General features: G+C 38.0%; 2 protein-coding genes across 2 annotated transcripts; both read right to left on the bottom strand.

Moving 5' to 3' along the window:
- Nucleotides 1–4,539: 4,539 nt before the first annotated feature.
- Nucleotides 4,540–11,265, bottom strand: LOC139973016 (fibrinogen-like protein A). The gene is made up of 5 exons (XM_071979361.1): nt 11,062–11,265; nt 10,414–10,459; nt 9,376–9,539; nt 8,679–8,946; nt 4,540–7,469 (listed from the first exon to the last, which is right to left on the bottom strand). Exons 1-5 carry the CDS (start codon nt 11,140–11,142, stop codon nt 7,216–7,218), a joined length of 813 nt encoding a protein of 270 aa, XP_071835462.1. The 5' UTR covers nt 11,143–11,265; the 3' UTR covers nt 4,540–7,215.
- Nucleotides 11,266–15,172: 3,907 nt separating this feature from the next.
- On the bottom strand, nt 15,173–17,694 carry LOC139973018 (ficolin-2-like). The gene is made up of 3 exons (XM_071979363.1): nt 17,515–17,694; nt 16,270–16,537; nt 15,173–15,858 (listed from the first exon to the last, which is right to left on the bottom strand). The coding sequence occupies exons 1-3, from the start codon at nt 17,632–17,634 to the stop codon at nt 15,605–15,607; spliced, it is 642 nt and encodes a 213-aa protein (XP_071835464.1). The 5' UTR covers nt 17,635–17,694; the 3' UTR covers nt 15,173–15,604.
- Nucleotides 17,695–19,174: the final 1,480 nt, after the last annotated feature.

Consider the following 19,174-nt stretch of genomic DNA (forward strand, 5'->3'; position numbering starts at 1 on the left):
ACTGGATGCCGCAAACTCTACAAGAGATCAGATAGATGACATTGGTGGTAGTGCAAGTGATGTGACCCTTAGTCTTGTGTGTGAGTTGCATGCTGTGGCTGGTGATGGAATTGGATTCAACAATGTGGTGGCTGCAGACGATGCATCTCGAAGTACGATCACATTTGAAGGTACCATGCTGAATGGGTGTGGGGTTAGAAGTTAGAGGTGGAACAGCAGCACGTACAAGAAGGTCTCGTAGGTTGCGTGGTCGTCTGTAGGCGATGATGGGTTTTTCAGGGACGGCTCGTTGGAGTCTATCTGAAGTGAGGAGAATGTTGTGGTTGTTAGAGGTGATTTTCTGAAGGGGAGGAAGATTTGGGTGGAAAGTAACAACCAGGGGCAGCTTGTTGTCGCAATCTCGTCCCTTTTTGTCCTTCACTGCCAAAGTAGATGATCTGGAAAGGGAGCGGACTCTCTGAATGGCTTCACGCACCCTTCTGGCACTATGGCCCCTGGCAATAAGGTGTTTTTCCAAAGCATCTGTATGGCGAATGAAAGAGGAATTGTTAGAGCAAATGCGACGAAGACGAAGGGCTTGACTGTAGGCAATTCCAGACTTGCAGTGACGGGGATGGCAGCTTGAAGAATGGAGATACTGGTGTGTGTCTGTGGGCTTGGTGTATAAGTCTGTAGAGAGAGAACCGTGTTCCTTGCGAACAGTCACATCGAGAAAGTTAACCTGTTGGTGAGAGTAATCAGAGGTGAATTTGATGGTGCTGTGGAAAGAATTGATGTGATGGATGAAGGTGAGCAGGCTATCCTCATCACTGGTCCAAATGAAGAAGATGTCATCAATGTAGCGCCACCAGATAAGGGGACGGCAGGGAGCCGTACTGAGCATGCGTTCTTCAAGGCTAGACATAAACAGACATGCAAAGGAAGGAGCCATCCTGGTTCCCATGGCAGTCCCGTGTCTTTGAAGGTAATGCTTGTCCATGAACGTGAAGTTGTTTTTGGTGAGAACCTGTTGCATGAGAGCTTTGATGTCAGAGATGGGTGGACAAGGGTGGACCTTCTTAGACAGGGCTGCACACGTGGCTGCGATACCTTCAGCATGAGGGATGTTAGTGTACAGAGAAGTGACGTCGAAAGTACCGATGATGGCTGTACTGGGGATTTGGTTTTTGATATCAGTGCAGACCTTAGGCTTCTCTCCAAAGGACTCAACTTCTGTCCTACTCCTCCAGCATTTGACCAAGCGGAACTGAGTCAAGATCTTACTCATTTCTTTCGCAGAATTCGCCTTCGTGAGTTTTTCCTAGATGATCCTCCAACTGAACGGGAACTCTTCTGCAAGAAAAGTTCTTGGATGCCTCCTAAGAACAGAGTCCCTGTTTTAGAAGCCTACACACAGGTCGTCAGCTCTGAGACTAACCAGTCAAACTCTCCTCTCTGCAGAACACACGACAACCTTCCAAGAGATGAGCGTACAGCACTCTCCTCACTGATGTCTCGCAGTGACATTATCATCAAGCCAGCCGACAAAGGTTCTGCAGTTGTCATCCAGGATCGACAGGATTACATCAAGGAAGCCATGCGTCATCTCTCCAACAGTGATATTTACACTCTTCTTGATTCTGATCCCACAGATATTTTCTCCCAGCAGATAAAACAGACCATCACTGATATGTACCAGCGGAACCAGATCTCTAAGAAGGCTTTTTCTTTCCTTTCTCCCACAGACTGTAAGGCAGCCAGGTTTTATCTCCTGCCCAAAATTCACAAGCCTGGTAACCCTGGTAGGCCTATCATCTCGGGCAATGGGTCCCCCACAGAGAAGATATCCTTGTTTGTGGACCACTTCATTAAACCTCTTGTTCCTCAGATTAATTCTTATATCCATGACACTCCAGATTTCCTCAGGAAACTTGAAGATATCAAAAACCAAATCCCCAGTACAGCCATCATCGGTACTTTCGACGTCACTTCTCTGTACACTAACATCCCTCATGCTGAAGGTATCGCAGCCACGTGTGCAGCCCTGTCTAAGAAGGTCCACCCTTGTCCACCCATCTCTGACATCAAAGCTCTCATGCAACAGGTTCTCACCAAAAACAACTTCACGTTCATGGACAAGCATTACCTTCAAAGACACGGGACTGCCATGGGAACCAGGATGGCTCCTTCCTTTGCATGTCTGTTTATGTCTAGCCTTGAAGAACGCATGCCCAGTACGGCTCCCTGCCGTCCCCTTATCTGGTGGCGCTACATTGATGACATCTTCTTCATTTGGACCAGTGATGAGGATAGCCTGCTCACCTTCATCCATCACATCAATTCTTTCCACAGCACCATCAAATTCACCTCTGATTACTCTCACCAACAGGTTAACTTTCTCGATGTGACTGTTCGCAAGGAACACGGTTCTCTCTCTACAGACTTATACACCAAGCCCACAGACACACACCAGTATCTCCATTCTTCAAGCTGCCATCCCCGTCACTGCAAGTCTGGAATTGCCTACAGTCAAGCCCTTCGTCTTCGTCGCATTTGCTCTAACAATTCCTCTTTCATTCGCCATACAGATGCTTTGGAAAAACACCTTATTGCCAGGGGCCATAGTGCCAGAAGGGTGCGTGAAGCCATTCAGAGAGTCCGCTCCCTTTCCAGATCATCTACTTTGGCAGTGAAGGACAAAAAGGGACGAGATTGCGACAACAAGCTGCCCCTGGTTGTTACTTTCCACCCAAATCTTCCTCCCCTTCAGAAAATCACCTCTAACAACCACAACATTCTCCTCACTTCAGATAGACTCCAACGAGCCGTCCCTGAAAAACCCATCATCGCCTACAGACGACCACGCAACCTACGAGACCTTCTTGTACGTGCTGCTGTTCCACCTCTAACTTCTAACCCCACACCCATTCAGCATGGTACCTTCAAATGTGATCGTACTTCGAGATGCATCGTCTGCAGCCACCACATTGTTGAATCCAATTCCATCACCAGCCACAGCATGCAACTCACACACAAGACTAAGGGTCACATCACTTGCACTACCACCAATGTCATCTATCTGATCTCTTGTAGAGTTTGCGGCATCCAGTATGTTGGCGAAACCAAAACCACCCTCAAGAAGCGATTCTACGGTCACAGATCCACAGTCAACACCATAAAGACTGAGACCCCAGTTGGAGAACATTTTAACCTTCCCAACCATACCATTAACGACATGTCCCTACAGGGGATTGAATCCTTAGGTAGCCGTCCTGACCCAGTACGAATCAGCAGAGAGAGGCTCTGGATGCAACGCCTTCGTACCATTCAACCTCATGGGCTGAACATTCAGGAAGGACATGACTAACTTTCCTCTGTTCCCTACTCCTTCTCCCCTTTCTCCCTCCCCCCCCCCTTTCACTCTTCTTCTCACAGCTCTCTTCCCCTCCATTTTTCTTCACACCTTTCTGTCTTTGTCCCTTTCCAGTTTATTCCTTACCCTGTGCCTTTAATCCTCTCTTTGTCCCTCCACAGTTTATCTCCTTCCTCTCCTCTTCTCCTGTTGCTTTCTACTTATAATCCCCTTTCATCCATCTCATTGTGTTCACCGTGCTCATTAACCTGTCTGTATTCTGTGCGTGTTTTTGTCCCCTCTGTTACTGTAACTTGTCATTTAGCCTCTGAAGAAGATCCTGCTAGGATCGAAACGTCAGGCCAACTTACTTTTACACAGCCTTTTCATCTTGTTAGACTCCATGTCTAGACGCGCAGTTCTTTGCCTTACATGGGAACAAGTTAACAGCTTTGCAGTTGTTACTGTAGCACCTATCTCACATGTTACCGTGTTACGAACACAACGTAGTCATTACTGATGCACGGTTGTGGGACATGAACAGTAGTTGCTGTACCAGGTATGAGTATCCGCTGTTCTAGGGGACTCGTCTTTCAACATATGACAATGATCACACAGTCACAGTCTCGATGTAAAGGGGACTGGGGTTGAGAGTGAATCAATAAAGTAGTTTCGTTTTTCGTGCTCAGGTTCTTTCTTGGCTGACTTTTCTTTGGAATGCATAGCTCAATGTAAACACGCCCTCGCTAAATAGTTGTAGAGCAATTGGATTATTTAACGTTAAGGACATAATCGAAATTCATGTAGTAGGATATTAGCAACGTCTTGACCAATATTATATCTTGAGTTGTGATGTTACTTGTATGACACTGACCAAGCCATGTATTTGGATCAAACGCAGTCTAAAAAACTGGACATAGAGTTAACTTAGTAATTATCTTCTTATCAACTGTCTTATTCAGGTAAGGAAAAACGTGTGTTATTCACTAATTAAATGCTAAGTTTCAGTTGCCAGTTGATAATTTCAAGTGTATTCCTAACTCAGCCGATTCTCATGGCTCGTGGCTAATCGGTTAAAACTGGTAAAGGTGTGTACCAATTAATCAGTTAAATCTGATGTGGGTTATAATTCTTAACATGTGTTACATTTATGACCAGTTACCACTGAGTAGGACTCACAAACAGAAAATACTAAACACACAATCCTATGCATAATGATTGACTATAATTTCGCCAATAATTTCGTCCAAATATATCATATGAAATATATCAGAATAAAATGCAGGTTTAAATCATAATTTGAACACTTATCTCTCTTCATAGATCGATATATCATGTACATAGTTATAAAACAAAATATCTTTTATCCCAAAAAGTGTAAATTTACAATGAAAATATGCTGATGCCACCACTTATTTCATAGATTCTCAAATTATCAGTCATTTTGCCAACATAAAAATCCTTTCTCAATGTACGAAACTTCCTGTATTACCTTGACATGAGATAAGTTTCTTCTACAAGACACTTAAAATATCCGCTTATATATATACTTAAACCAACAGAAATCAAGATAAAAGTTTCCTTAACAAGTATAACCTAGTTTGGGAGGAAATGAAGCCTTCACTCAACTCAGGACAGATCGTTTCCTCATTAATTCTTTCCAATTGCCTTTCAATTTCCTTTGTATGGAACACTGTCTCAATTCACAAAAGAGTTAACTTCTAAGAATATGCCGAGAGTTTTCCTGGATTTAGAAAAAAATGTCTGAAACGCAAAGATTCCTGAAAAGTTACGGTTGGTGTAATAAACGAATGGAATTAAGTGAAAGAGCAAAGTTTCCTCAATAGGTACTGAAGGATCAGAGAGAGTGCAATTTGGGGTGGGAGGGGGGGGGGGGGTGTAGGGCGGATTCGGTAGTTGTTTCTTGAGGAGACAAGTCTCAAGATAACTTGAACTCTCCCAACAATTTCGTGTAACAACTGTCTTAATTTCGTAATAAAAGGTAAATTTAAATAACAAAATGGCACTTTTCCATCATCAAAATGTATGGGGAAAGGTACTTTTCGTTACCAAACAAACAGCACTCCTAATGTATGGAAAGGGGTACTTTTTAGACTTTGCCGCTGTGAACTGGTGCAGGGCCAAAAGTAATCGAGTGTGTTGTCGTACACTGTGAAACGACAACGTACTGCATATTTCTTATATGAAACTAAACCTCTAATAAAAATAAGATATTAAATAATTAAGTCTTCCCGTGTTAACAATTTATTCTAGCAATTTACGAATCAAATATATCATGACCTTAACACCAAATGTTTTTTTTTTCAAAAACTCTGAGATAAATGTTTCAACCTCGAGTCCATCTTTGTGTCAACAGAACATAAGTACGGTCTCATTTTAATTTAAGTCATTCTACATACATTTGTTTCTATCAAATGTAATATTTAACAAACACTCATATACAATCCATAATACGTTTTCTTATATCAAAATTGTTAGCAATAGGTGTAGGTGGAACAAAATAATTGTACTAAACAAAATTGATAAAATGATATTTATGAAGTCATTGATCCTGAGGCAATATTTCCACAAAGTGCAAAAAAGATCGTAGTCTTATTTGCTTCTACAATTTAATACGCAATCTTATATCCAGAATGGGCACGAGTTAAGGCCAGGCGAGAGGGGATAATAGGTGACCCAGGGCTCGGGGTCAATGAGGATATCCACGGGACGAATTTGAAAATGGATCAAAGTTTATGAAAAATAATGTATGCTGATTGTCATAATATAATCTCGGGAATATGATGGTGCAAGTAAACTAGCTGTAATTAAATCAGCGCGTTCCTCCGCTGGGGAATGAAGTTCGATTACAAAACAAACTATTAATATACTTATAAAACTAAATGCATAACGGAAAACACTGCAATTTTAGATAACGATAAAGGGCAAATAATATGTTATGTCTACTAGAAACGGGGTTCAAACAAGTGGCCACTGGGTTACAAGCACATCGCTTCACAAATTCAGCTATCCAGCCATTAGATGGTGACTCCCTAATATAGCATGATATATTTAAACAGAATTTCTAATGTAATATCTCCCCTGCATCTTTTCGCATGAATCCGACAGAAACTTAGGCGTGATGCCTTGTTAAACGGTAGCAATGTACTGTGGCTCCTGACTTGCACCCACATCAAAGAACTGGCTGTGGGGATTTCAAACAACTAAGGGTTGGATAGCCCAGTTGGTTGTGCGCTGTGTCTGTTATCCAAACGCCACTGGTTCGAATCCAGTTCTAGCAATAAAAATTTCTTTGCTTCTTTGTAATATTTGTTTTAATGATTTCAATATTTCGGTTATTATTGCTTGTATAAGCCCTATAGACGTTTACGCTCATAAATCAGTTTAGCAGCGTACAGCATCAGCATACTACGTGTTTGTCAAGCAGGAATGATAAGAGGGGAGGCTGGGGTAAAGAAGAGATCATGGTATGTTTCGTTAACTTAGTGAGTAAGCACCGGATTAGGGGTGGGGAAGTGAGTGTAGAAGATACCCCATGGCCTAACGATACTAACTTAAGCATGCCGAATATTAATTGGATCATTGCAATCATAATATCAACAGTACAGTATTATTAACCACATATAGTGCTACTAGATTTATTCAGAATGAGAAATGAAAACGAAATATAAATATTGATTACGTTGATTAAGGGCAACGTTGTGATATATATGAAGGAAAAATGCACCAGAGATTTGGTAATGTACCATATGTGAGGAGAAGCCCGAGTATTGCTAGTTAATAACATAAAGGACATCAGGTACAAATCAATATCGCAATTAAAAGGGATCGAAGAAAGAAAAGGGGCGGTGGTGGGGTGAAGTTTAAAGAGGTCTAACTTTCATTTCGGTGAATTTCAGATTACAGTTTCCCCCCGGAAGGCCAGTCCATTCAATACAAGCATCCCACCAGTCACCAGTGCGAAAGAAATAGCGAGAGTTGAGATCACATTCGTCGCATCGGTTGTACCACCAGGCACTACCCTGCGACAAGGCACAAGGACCACTAAGGTCATTGTCATTATCATTATCGTACGTTGTGAAGGACATATTTCTGTGAATTGCAAATGAGTCTGCGCCTGTACAAAAACCAAATATGAAAACCAAATTAATAAGAATTAATAAAGTAAATAAAACTAGGTATAATTAAGTTAGTAAGAAACGTGATCAATCTATGTACAGAGAGACGTGCAAATGTATTCAAAGTATATTTGCCAAATTCAATCTAATAAAATGGTAAATTGTATAACTTTCTGCAAATTGTTATTCCGGTGGCAGAAACTAATATGGAAAAGAGAAATATGCCACACTGATAATTGAAAACTACATTTCAATTGTTTTGGTCCCAAACTCAAGATATGGTTAATTGAATGAAACCTGTTTCGCCTGGCAAAACCCTCGATTCTTCTCCGGAGTTTATCGAAGTTTGAAGGTTTGTGATGTCATCATTGCAAATGTGCTTCAAAATATTTACTTTTTTGTTTTATCGTATTTTTCTTGATTTGTCCTTGAAAAGTGATTCATTTAAAGAATGTGTTTGGCTGTTAATATTCTCTGTATTTAGAATTTCATTAAAATGCAACTTTTTTTTGTAACATTATTTTCCTCTGTGAATTAGTGAGTTAATGATTGTAAAAGGGAAAAAGACATTTCAGCTGAATTGCCGTGGTGACATCATGTACTCTGTTGATGCCAGTTTTATCCACAAAATATCACCAAAGTCGAAAACAAAAATCGTATCTTCGTCACAAAATGTGCTACATGGATCTGGTTTTTACCTAAAGAGGCAGACAATGTCAATAGTTGTATTACTCAATCAACATAAGCCACTGAAATAACCCAAGAACATCATTCCAAATAAAGTTCACCTGTCCGAATATTAATATAAATGAACCTGTATTGCAGATTTGCTTCTTAAAGGATGCGCGAGTCGGCTAAATTTTCTATTGTTTTCAGTCTAACCAATCATGTTGAGTTGTTGACCAGTAATAACTAAACAATCCAGATTGTCAAGTAGTATAGATTATTTCATAAGACTTATACAATTGAACGAACACAATTTATTTCTCTGCAGTAATCTTACTCCCTGTGATCAAATAAGCATATAAGTATTTAAATAATTCGAAACTAGGAGTACAAATCAAAGCAATTAATTTCTTATATTCGATAAAACTAGTTTGTTGAAACTTTTAACATATTATGAAATGATATAACGTTAGGGTCATGGTGAAGGGGTTTCCTATCATTGTTTGAGTTAATAAATTCTATAAGAAGCACAAAATACTAACATGTACTTTCAGGTAAGTGTTGTCCGAGCTCAACCAGTCTGTATTTACTGCTCTCGTCACTGATTCGGAATCGATCGTACTTTGCAAAGTAAGGAACGCCGTGTTGGTTATTCATATCAATCCGAATCTCATATATCTTTTGATTCGTCAAGAGAGAGATTTTGTCGTTACCTAACCAAAATTCCCCGTTCAGAAAACCGAATCCATGTTTGTAATCGTACCACTTACGGAAGAAATCTACGGATCCGTCTACTCGACGCTGGATTACCTGTCAAATGGGATTCATTGAGAAGGCGGTTGAATAAAAGTGAAACTTTAAGCTACATTTTAAGTACAGTTGTTATTTTGCATCATTGCCTGTCACCCGATATAAAGTCAGACATCAGTAAGGTCACCAACAGCTGACTGCTCCTCAAACTCTTTATTCCACAGGGTATTAAATCCAGCCTGGGGGTGAACAATCTTTTAGGAGTGAATCCCACCTCTTCCCATAAGCTCCCGACTCCTCTGCAATACCCACCAAAACCTTTAAAGTTTATAGCCGTAAGATAAACACATGTTTTACGTTAACTATCACGATATATACACTGTCAAATCTTTGGTTGAAATTACATGAATTGTATAACTACATATATTGCTGGTTCCGCTAGCGGTATTGACAAACAAAATAGAAAAAAATTCTCAAACTGGAACTTACAGTCCAACCCCCTCCATCTATCGAGTTGTTACAAAATACACGGAAAGGTTCTAGAGCATCGTCCGGCTGAATAAGATAAACTCCAGACTTCATAGTATAAAATCTTGATGAGAACTTCATGAGATAGTCACGGACTTCAGAACAATCTCTCGGGTAATCGCTTCCTGGTTGGTGAGAATTTAATGTGATTGCGTCAGCTGATCAAAGACTGAAGTGAGTAATTCACAAATACCCTTTGTTTATTAACATTATTGAATGAAATTCGACGTAAATATACCACGGATTTTATATTCAGTTTTTACATTTTATTGTGTCCTCTAATTTATAGACTATTCATGAGGTTTTAATCTATCTTCGTGTCGACTGGTTTTTCTACTTCTTCGAAAATGACAAAATTTATAAACACTATACTAGCATTGTTTGAATTATTATTATTCACCATGTTAACCTGTGGTACAATAGCTTCAAATAGGTTCTATATTGACTCAAATGCCTACCGCATATAATAAAATAAGCACAAAAGTTGAACAAAAGACAACTTTTATTCAGAGTTCCTAGTTAGTTTCTGAATACCGGTGTAAGGTACATGCTGTCTTCATAGTTTTGTTGCATTACAGTGTTCAAAGTTTCATTATACTGTGTCACCGGGTGGATTTCATTGAATTTTGGTAACAATAAATCACCCTTGTTTTGTATTCAAATTAAGCCCAAATAATATGTTTCTTGTAAGTCGGTGGATCGCTAATGTTGCTACAACTTTCAAATGACGTAACCATAATTAAACGAGAGTATAAAATGTAAACATTTTCATTAAATATTACCTAATCTTGGTCTGGTGGTTGTTAGGAATGAAAAACGTTTATGACTTAATTATGACTTAATTAGAAACAAAACAAGATATCTCATTTGCACATTATACGCAGGAAGGAAGAATATGATTTTCTGATTCATTTCTCGTTTTCGGTAAAGGATGTGATTCAGAATAAAACTCATTATAACCAACGAAATACTTAATATAGATTTAATCACAATACTAACCAGTACTGACAGTTAGATCCCCATCTTCAGCCATTTCCACATTTCTCTATATGCATGGAATTCAACAGTGAAAAACAAAACTAATATTAATCAAAAATGTTCGTCAGTAAATGTTAGTTTCCAAAAACATAAACCAAAAAATGTTCAGCTTCTAGTCAAATTTGTTTTCTTGATATCAGCCAAATGAAAGCTTCTCTCTAATGGCATGGTGACTTTACTCTATGACTTGTAATGTTTCAGACAACTTCTGATGTGTCCTAGGATAGTATAACTAATCGGGTCGAGAATTACTCAGAAGAAGATTGGAATTTAATCAAAATAACCATTTTCCTGCATTTTGTTCTACCAATTAAAGGTTGATAAGGAATCACAAAAGAATTTCATTCAAACCTTTAATCGCCGAGACAGATTTTCAAATTAATATCAATCACAAGTTGTCAGAACTTAGCATCACCGTTGCGGTTATTGATCTATCAGCCAATTGGGTTGTTGTTTACAGCTTTTAACTCTAAGCTATAGAATACGTCCATCACCTCCTACGCCCCCTTCCGTTCCTCCCTATTTACTTTTTCCCGCCCCACATCCCCTCTTTCCCACAAAACGCAATTGAGTAAATTGTTTTTCACCCTTAAGACTTATTTGACTTACCCTTTGCCGTTGGCACTCGCAACTAGTATTATGAATCAGCAAAATGCCCAAAACGTAAACGAAAACTCGATGAAACGCCATGATTGTAGTCAGCTATCTTCTAGCAATCCAAATGCTATAGGGATTCTAAGAGCATCGAATTTAAATACCGTAGCTTTAATTGTAGGGATTACTTCTAATGTCTTTAACAGAGAACTGTCTTTCCATGAAAATGGTATTATATCTATTGATTGTAGTAAAAACTGCTGACCTGTTTAAACGGAACATTTAAAAAAAAAACAAGGAATGACAGGAAATTACACGCGGACGGATATAGTTGTAATAGAGAGAGTTGGAGAAACATAAACTAGACAACTCTGTTAGTGGTCGAAAACAGACAAAGAGAGGGCGCCACCCAGAGAAGTTGATACAGTAATTCTAAGCTGACAGCAGAGCATTTCAGTAATTAGCTCAAAACAGCAGATAATATTGAAACCTGGCAAACAAGAAGGGGAAATATTGGGCATCTTATCCATTATTCAATCTGTGTTACAATGTATTAAGATGAGTGACTATAGGAGAGATTTATATTTAAAGTTGTAATTCTCGAAAACAATATCAATTTACCTATAGTCATGCTTGAGGGGTATATGGTACGTACGAGTGAGAGAGGGAGGAACATGAATTATTTTTGGGATTCGTCTTCTCTACCAATGGCCACAATAGTGACGTTAATGGGAATAAAATGATTTTTTTGCTACGTATAAAACAATTATCTTTCTTTCACGCTTAGCTAGCCAGATGAACAATTCGTTAGCAAGGAAACAGACAACATACTTGGTGATATCATAGAAACTCAAGTTTGGAGAAAATGTCCTTGAAAACGTGAAACATCTATCAAATTTTGAAGATGACATTCAGATGATACGATTCCATGACTTCATCATTTCGTCTAAAGTAGTCGTGTTGTTTGAAAGAGTGACGCCCTAAACTAATTCGAATCGCAGCTATAATGTAGCAGTGCTTATTGGATGAGATTCGGGACCGAATTTGTCCCCTTTCAGTGGTTCTTGTTTATAATCAAAATTATAATGTAAACGCCATTGGATGTGAGTAAGAAGCTAGATCTGATATCTCAATTGCAGGAACTTTGAACGACTTCCTGAACCCCATCAATCGGAAGTTGTCTGATCATTTACAGATATATTCGTAATAACAAATATAACAAAGAGCCCTCCATAAAGTACAGTTAATAATAAGAAAAGCACCTGAAGGATTACAAAGAAAAAGTGATTGAGATAAAGATCGTTTCCTCATAGAAATGATTATAGATATGGATCATAATTGACAAATAAATAGTATTGTTTTAGAAAAAAAATATTGGAATCTTCGTGTGCAATACTTGGCAGTGGAATGAAAAGTACAAAATTCTGATCATGTCATTTACATATTCTACTGTGTACTTTGCAAAGAGGGTAATTATGTAGGTGAAACAGGTTCTCTGTTCGGCTTACGTTTTCAATAATCACAAAAAAAAAGTTCATTTGTGATAATTTTGCAGGATGTCCGAAAATTTCAATCTTCATTTACATTCTTTTAGAACCTAAAATGTATTTTAATTGTCTCTAACTAGAAATCCATAACTGAACGTAAATCTCTCGTATTAAGTTACACACCACCGGCCTCAACAAAGACTTGGTACCCCTAAATAACTACCAGTTCCACTAACGTTTGTAATCCATTCTTCCTATTCTTTGCTTCTTAATCCGCTTCCTGTATAGCCATGGGTTATTTGGTTATATTTCCAGCAATGTTACTTTCACTTATCTTGCGTCATACTTTCATTGTGTTAGTTTATTAATAATTATTATTATTATTTAGCCTAATGTTTGGGAGGAAATGAAGCCTTCACTCAACTCAGGACAGTTCGTTCCCTTATCAATTCGTTCCACTTGCCTTTAAATTTCTTGTTGTGGAACGCTGTCTCAAACCATCCAAGAGTTAACTTCTAATAATGTGCAGCGGAGAGGTTTTCCTGGATTTATAAAAAAATATCTGGACCGCATAGCTTCCTGAAAAGTTACGATATGTGTAATAAGTGCGCATCAGTGTGTGGAATTAAGTGAAGGAGCAAAGTTTCCTTAATAGATACTCAAAGATCAGAGAGGACTAGAGATGGGTGCAATCTGGGGAGGGAGGGGGGCGGAATCGAAAGTCTTAAGATTACCTTAATTCTGTTATTAAAATGGACCCTCTGTACATTCTGTACGACAAATTTCACTATTTGGATGTATTGTAATCAGGCGGCGTGACTGTCTACTTTTTTATTTAGCATTTCACCGATTTTAAAAGGACAATTTCGTGTTACAACTGTTTGAATTTCGTAACGAAAGGTCAATTTAATAACACAAAGGCACTTTTTCATTAAGAAAATGTATGGGGAAAGATACTTTTCGTTAAAAAATACAGCACTCCTAATTTATGAAAAGGGGTACTTTTGAGACTTTGCCGTTGTGAACTGGTGAATGGTCAAAAGTAATTGAGTGTGTTGCCGTACCTGAAGTCGATTCACACAGAGATTACAGTAACTACTGTAAATCTTAAAACTTTGTACCACAGTAGAAACTGGATCGTGCTGATAAATATGATAAATCGGTAGTATGTGCTAGTAGATTAACAGCAAGAACTGAGGATAAGTGTAATCCCAACAAATGATTCAAAATGGATTGGTTGGGACTACACATATCCTTAGTTCTTACTGTAATATGAATAACACATGCTATCGTGTTATAGTAGATCAAGTTTATACTTTGGTACAAAACATTAAGATTTACAGTAGGTAGCTGTGTTCTATGTGTGTACCGGGTGCCTGGATATGTATTATATGGAAATAAACCTCTTATAACAATAAGGAATTAAAGAATGAACTTTTCCCATGTTAACAATTTATTCTAGCAATTGGAAAATCAAATAAATCATGAGCTTAACACAAAATGTTTGTCGAAAAATTCGGAGGTAAATGATTCAATCTTCATGTTTGTGTTAATAGAACATAAATATGGTCTCATTTTGATATAAGTTATTCTACATGCTTTTTGTCTATCAAATATAATATTTAACAGACACTCATATCCAATCAACGATTCCAAAATAAGTTATTTTATATCAAAATTGTTAGCAATAGGAGTCGGTGGAACCACATAATTGTACTAAACAAAACTGATGAAATGATATTTATGAAGTCATTGATCCTAAGGTAATATTTCCACAAAGTGCAAAGAGGATGGTAGTCTCAGTTTTTTTTTTACAATTTGAAACGCAATCTTATACCCTGAATAAGCACGAGATAAGACCTGACGAGAGGGGATAATTGGTTTCCCCAAGGCACGGAGTCAATGAGGAGATCCACTGAGAAGGATTTGGAAATTTACCGAAGAAATTTAGAAAGTATAATGTATTGTGATTTTTCATAGTAAAATCAAGGGGAAAATGAAATGTGCAAGCAAACTATCTGTAATTATGTAGCCACTTTCCTACTCTAGGGAATGATTTATTTTATAAAACATATTTATAAAAGACAAACTGACTGAAATTTTAGACAATGGATATGCAAAGAATGTTTGTATGGCTACTAGGAACGGGGTTGTGGCCGCTGGATTACAAGCACACCGCTTCAAAAATTCAGTTTCCAGCCCTTAGATGGTGAGCTCCCTATATGACCATGCAATATATACAATTACTATATATTTAAAGCCGAATTTCTCTTGAAATATCTCCCTTGCCTCTTTTTCGGTCGTGTCCGACAGAAACTTAGGCGTGATCCCTTGTTAAACGGTAGCAACATACTGCGGCTTCTGACTGGCACCCACATCAAAGAACTGGCTGTGGGCATTTCAAACAACTAAGGGCTGGATAGCCCAGTTGGTACTGCGCTGTGTCTGTTATCCAAACGCCACTGGTTCGAAGCCAGTTCTAGCCATGACAATTTCTTTGCTCCTTTTTAATATTTTGTTGTAGTGATTCAGTACTTATAAACGATTATCCTTGCTTGTATAAGCTCTATAGTTGATTACTGTAATAAGTTTAGCAGCGTACAACAACATCAGACTTATTGGTGTTTGCCAAGCAGAACAGAAATGACACAGGGAGGAGGTAGAGAAGAGACCATGGTATGTTTCGTTACCTTAATGAGAAAGCACCGGATTAGGGGTGGGGAAGTGGGTGTAGAAGATACCCCATGGCCTCACGAAACTTAAGCATGCCGTATATTGGTTGGATCTTTGCAATCATAATATCAACTTCAGTATAGTATTATTGATCACAGTGCTACTAAATTAATACAGAAAGAAAACCAATATGCAATGTAAAATATTAAAGTTGATCCATGTATTTGTTTTGATATATATGGAGAAAAAGAAAGAGAAAGGCACCACAGAGTTTGGTGAAGTACCATATGTGAGAAGAAGCCCGAGTATTGCTCGGTAGTAGCATAAAGAACACTGTCAGGTACAATCAATTTTTAGCCCAAAAAGGAATGAAAAAAGGGGCCGTGGTGGGGTGTAGTTTAAAGAGGTCTAACTTTCATTTCGGTAAATTTCAGATTACAGTTTCCCCCAGGAAGGCCAGTCCATTCAATACAAGCATCCACAAAGTCACCAGTGCGAAAGAAATAGCGAGAGTTGAGATCACATTCGTCGCATCGGTTGTACCACCAGGCACTGCCCTGTGACAAGGCACAATTACCAGTACCGTGTTTGTCATTATCGTTGTCGGTAGTTGTGAAGGACATATTTCTGTGAATTGCAAATGAGTCTGTGCCTGTAACCAAATATGAAAAAAAGAATTAAACCGATAACCAAACAAGGTATAGGTACGTGATCAATCTGTGTGCAGAGAGAATTGCATATATTTATTGAAAATATATATTTAAGTTTAATCTTATACAAAAATTAATTGTAAAATATTCTTTATATTGTTATTCCTGTGCCAGAAATCAATATGGAAAAGAGAAATATGCCACACTGGTAGTTGAAAACCACCTCTTAGTTTTTGTTGTCCCAACCTCAATTCTATAAGACATTGTTTCATTCTTATTGTTTACCGATTTCTCAATTCCTATTCTTATCGATATATTAATTATTCCGTCGTTCTCAATTGCATATTTAAATAAAACGAAAATACTTAAGCATATATATTTTGAAAAGGTATTGAGTAGAACAAAATACTAACATGTACTTTCCGGCAAGTATTGTCCGAGCTCAACCAGTCTGTATTTACTGCTCTCGTCACTGATTCGGAATCGATCATATATGGCAAAGTAAGGAACGTCGTGTTGGTTATTCATATCAATCCGAATCTCATACTTCTTTTGATTCGTCAAGAGAGAGATTTTGTCGTTACCTAACCAAAATTCCCCGTTCAGAAAACCAAATCCATGTTTGTAATCGTACCACTCACGGAAGAAATCTACGGACCCGTCAACGCGACGCTGGATTATCTGTCGAATGCGATTTATTTGAGAAGGCGGTTGAATAAAAGTGAAAACTTAAAGCTGCAATTTAAGTATACGGTTGCAACTTTGCATCACTTTTACTCGTTGTTGAAATAAATAACTTATGTATAAATTCTTGCGTACTTTAAACGGGTTTACAGCATAGGAAAATGTTTTGCCGTCTGACCCGTGCTTTCGTTTGAGTTTAGTCTGACCAGTGCTTTAGTTTGAGTTGTTCTTACATTTTCCTACTTATGGTTTACATTTGTAAGGAGTTTTTTCTTGATTCGCTCCTTGAGATCATTAATCGTTATGGCATACACTCTCAAGGGATAGAGGCAGTGGTTGGTCAGAGACTACAGCCATGGAGCGCGGGTCAATGAGGAAGCCTTATTTTCAGAATGGAATGGAATCATCAGCTATTTAGGAAATGACGTCATCAGCAAGTTTCATGAAAGGAGCATTCTCTGCGGGAATTTAGCATATTTATTCAAAAAGTCAATATCTTAAATGGAAAGGCGCAGGTGAGGTGGTTTATACAAACAGCCTTCTGATAAAAACTATGTTCCCTATCTTCCCCAAAATCCTATTCACAAGGACTCATTTTGTTTAATCCACGTTAGTACTTGTCAATGTCCCGTAGATAACTCTTTCTGAGTTTAGCAGATTATCACAAATGAATATATGAAATATTTAAATGCAGAAACTCACATTTCGACGGGTTAACAGAGTTTTTAGGGACATAGACAGGGATTCTAACTGTAGACTTCACAGACCCACTCACAGACCCACACACAGACCCACTCTCAGACCCACACACAAACCCACTCTCAGACCCACTCTCTCTCATGTCAGCATGTGGCTTGATCAAACTAATTTTGATAAAACTATATCAGTTTAACTGCATATATTGCTGGTTCCGCTAGTGTGATTTCCTTCTAATTGACGAACAAAATATAGAGAAATTCTTCAACTTAACTTACAGTCCAACCCCCTCCATCAATCGAGTTGTTACAATATACACGGAAAGGTTCTAGAGCATCGTCCGGCTGAATAAGATAAACTCCAGACTTCTTAGTAGAAAATCTTGATGAGAACTTCATGAGATAGTCACGGACTTCAGAACAATCTCTCGGGTACTCGCTTCCTGGTAATTGAAAAATGACGTGATTGCGTAAGCTGATCAATGACTGAAATGAGTAATTCACGAATAATCTTTGTTTATATTAACATTATTGAGTCAAATTTGACATAAATACTCCTTGGATTTTATATTCAGTTTTTATATATAATACACAGACTATTATAGACTATAAAGACTAGTTTCTGAATACCTGTATAAGGTACATGCTGTATACATATGCATATGTTCGTTGCATTACATTGTTCAATGTCTCATATACTGTGTCACTGGGTAGATATCATTGAATTTTGGTAACATTAAATAACATTAAATGTTTTTGCCTTGAAATTATTGTTGTGATTTTCTTTTATAAAACACTACTTCGATAGGGGTAACAATCTCTGCCTACCTACCCATATACATCCCCATGTCTTTCCCAGTCCTACATTAATGTGTGTTGAACCCGTTTAGTATACGATCAAAGCATTGACCACAGATCTCGTTAAAATTATATTCATCTAAAATTATATCGAATCCACAATTACTGACTTCTCAAAATCTCAGTGTAGCCAAAAATATATGTGTCTTGTAAGTCGGTGGATCGCTAAAGATGATACAACTCTCTTCTAGCAATTCAAATGCTATAGCGATTCTAAGAGCATCGAATTTAAATACGTTAAGCGGCCTTTCAGCTGTATTCGAATACCGTAGCTTTAATTGTAGGGATTACTTCTGTCTTTAACAGACACTGTCTTTCTATGAAAATGTTATCATATCTATTGATTGAAGTAAAAACTGCTGACCTGTTTACAAGGGCATTTATAAAGAATGTAATGACAGGAAATCACGCGAAGACGGATTAGTTGTAAATAGTTGGGGGACTTAAACTACACAACTCTGTTAGCGGTCGAATGCAGACAAAGAGAGGGCGCCACGCGAACAAGTTTGTACGGTTATTTTAAGCTGACAAAAAATTGGGCATCTTATCCATTATTCAATCTGTGTTACAATTGTATTAAGATGAGTGACTAGGAGATTTTATATGAAAGGTTGTATTTCTCGAAAATAATATCAATTTACCAATAGTGTTGCTTGAGAGGGATATGGTACGTAAGTGTTAGAGAGGGAGGGACAGGACTTATTTGTGGGATTCATATTTTTTACCACTGGCCACAAAAGTGACGTTAATGGGAAGAAAAGGAACATGATGTTTTGCTACATACAAAACTATTTCTTGTTGGTTCACGTTACGATAATTAAAGTCTAACTTTGTACGGTCGACTAAATTTTACTACGCTACAATTTATTTATAATTGCTTCTTGTTATACTGTCAACCAGATATCTTGATTTGTATGTAGGTATGTATGTATTTTAGAACCTTCTGCTAGCAGAAACTCGCGTAGAAGCCTCATTGGCTTATCAAAGCCGCAAGCTGACCGACGTCAGTCTCTTAGATTCGTTCGTTTAACGTCCAATGATGATGAATTTTCAAATGTCAACAACTCTGTAACTGGACCAC

Source organism: Apostichopus japonicus, chromosome 9, assembly GCF_037975245.1.
Source record: "Apostichopus japonicus isolate 1M-3 chromosome 9, ASM3797524v1, whole genome shotgun sequence".
NCBI classification, from domain to species: domain Eukaryota; kingdom Metazoa; phylum Echinodermata; class Holothuroidea; order Aspidochirotida; family Stichopodidae; genus Apostichopus; species Apostichopus japonicus.

Bases quoted from the DNA above. Each gene is read 5' to 3' on its own strand.
- LOC139973016 (XM_071979361.1), bottom strand. From the start codon at position 11,142: ATGGCGTTTCATCGAGTTTTCGTTTACGTTTTGGGCATTTTGCTGATT. The intron at 10,460-11,061 runs GTAAGTCAAATA...CCATGCATATAG, and splicing joins GCGAGTGCCAACGGCAAAGG to AGAAATGTGGAAATGGCTGA. The intron at 9,540-10,413 runs GTTAGTATTGTG...CTCACCAACCAG, and splicing joins GGATCTAACTGTCAGTACTG to GAAGCGATTACCCGAGAGAT.
- LOC139973018 (XM_071979363.1), bottom strand. From the start codon at position 17,634: ATGAAGTTCTCATCAAGATTTTCTACTAAGAAGTCTGGAGTTTATCTT. The intron at 16,538-17,514 runs GTAAGTTAAGTT...CGCATTCGACAG, and splicing joins TTGATGGAGGGGGTTGGACT to ATAATCCAGCGTCGCGTTGA. The intron at 15,859-16,269 runs GTTAGTATTTTG...ATTTGGTTACAG, and splicing joins ATACTTGCCGGAAAGTACAT to GCACAGACTCATTTGCAATT.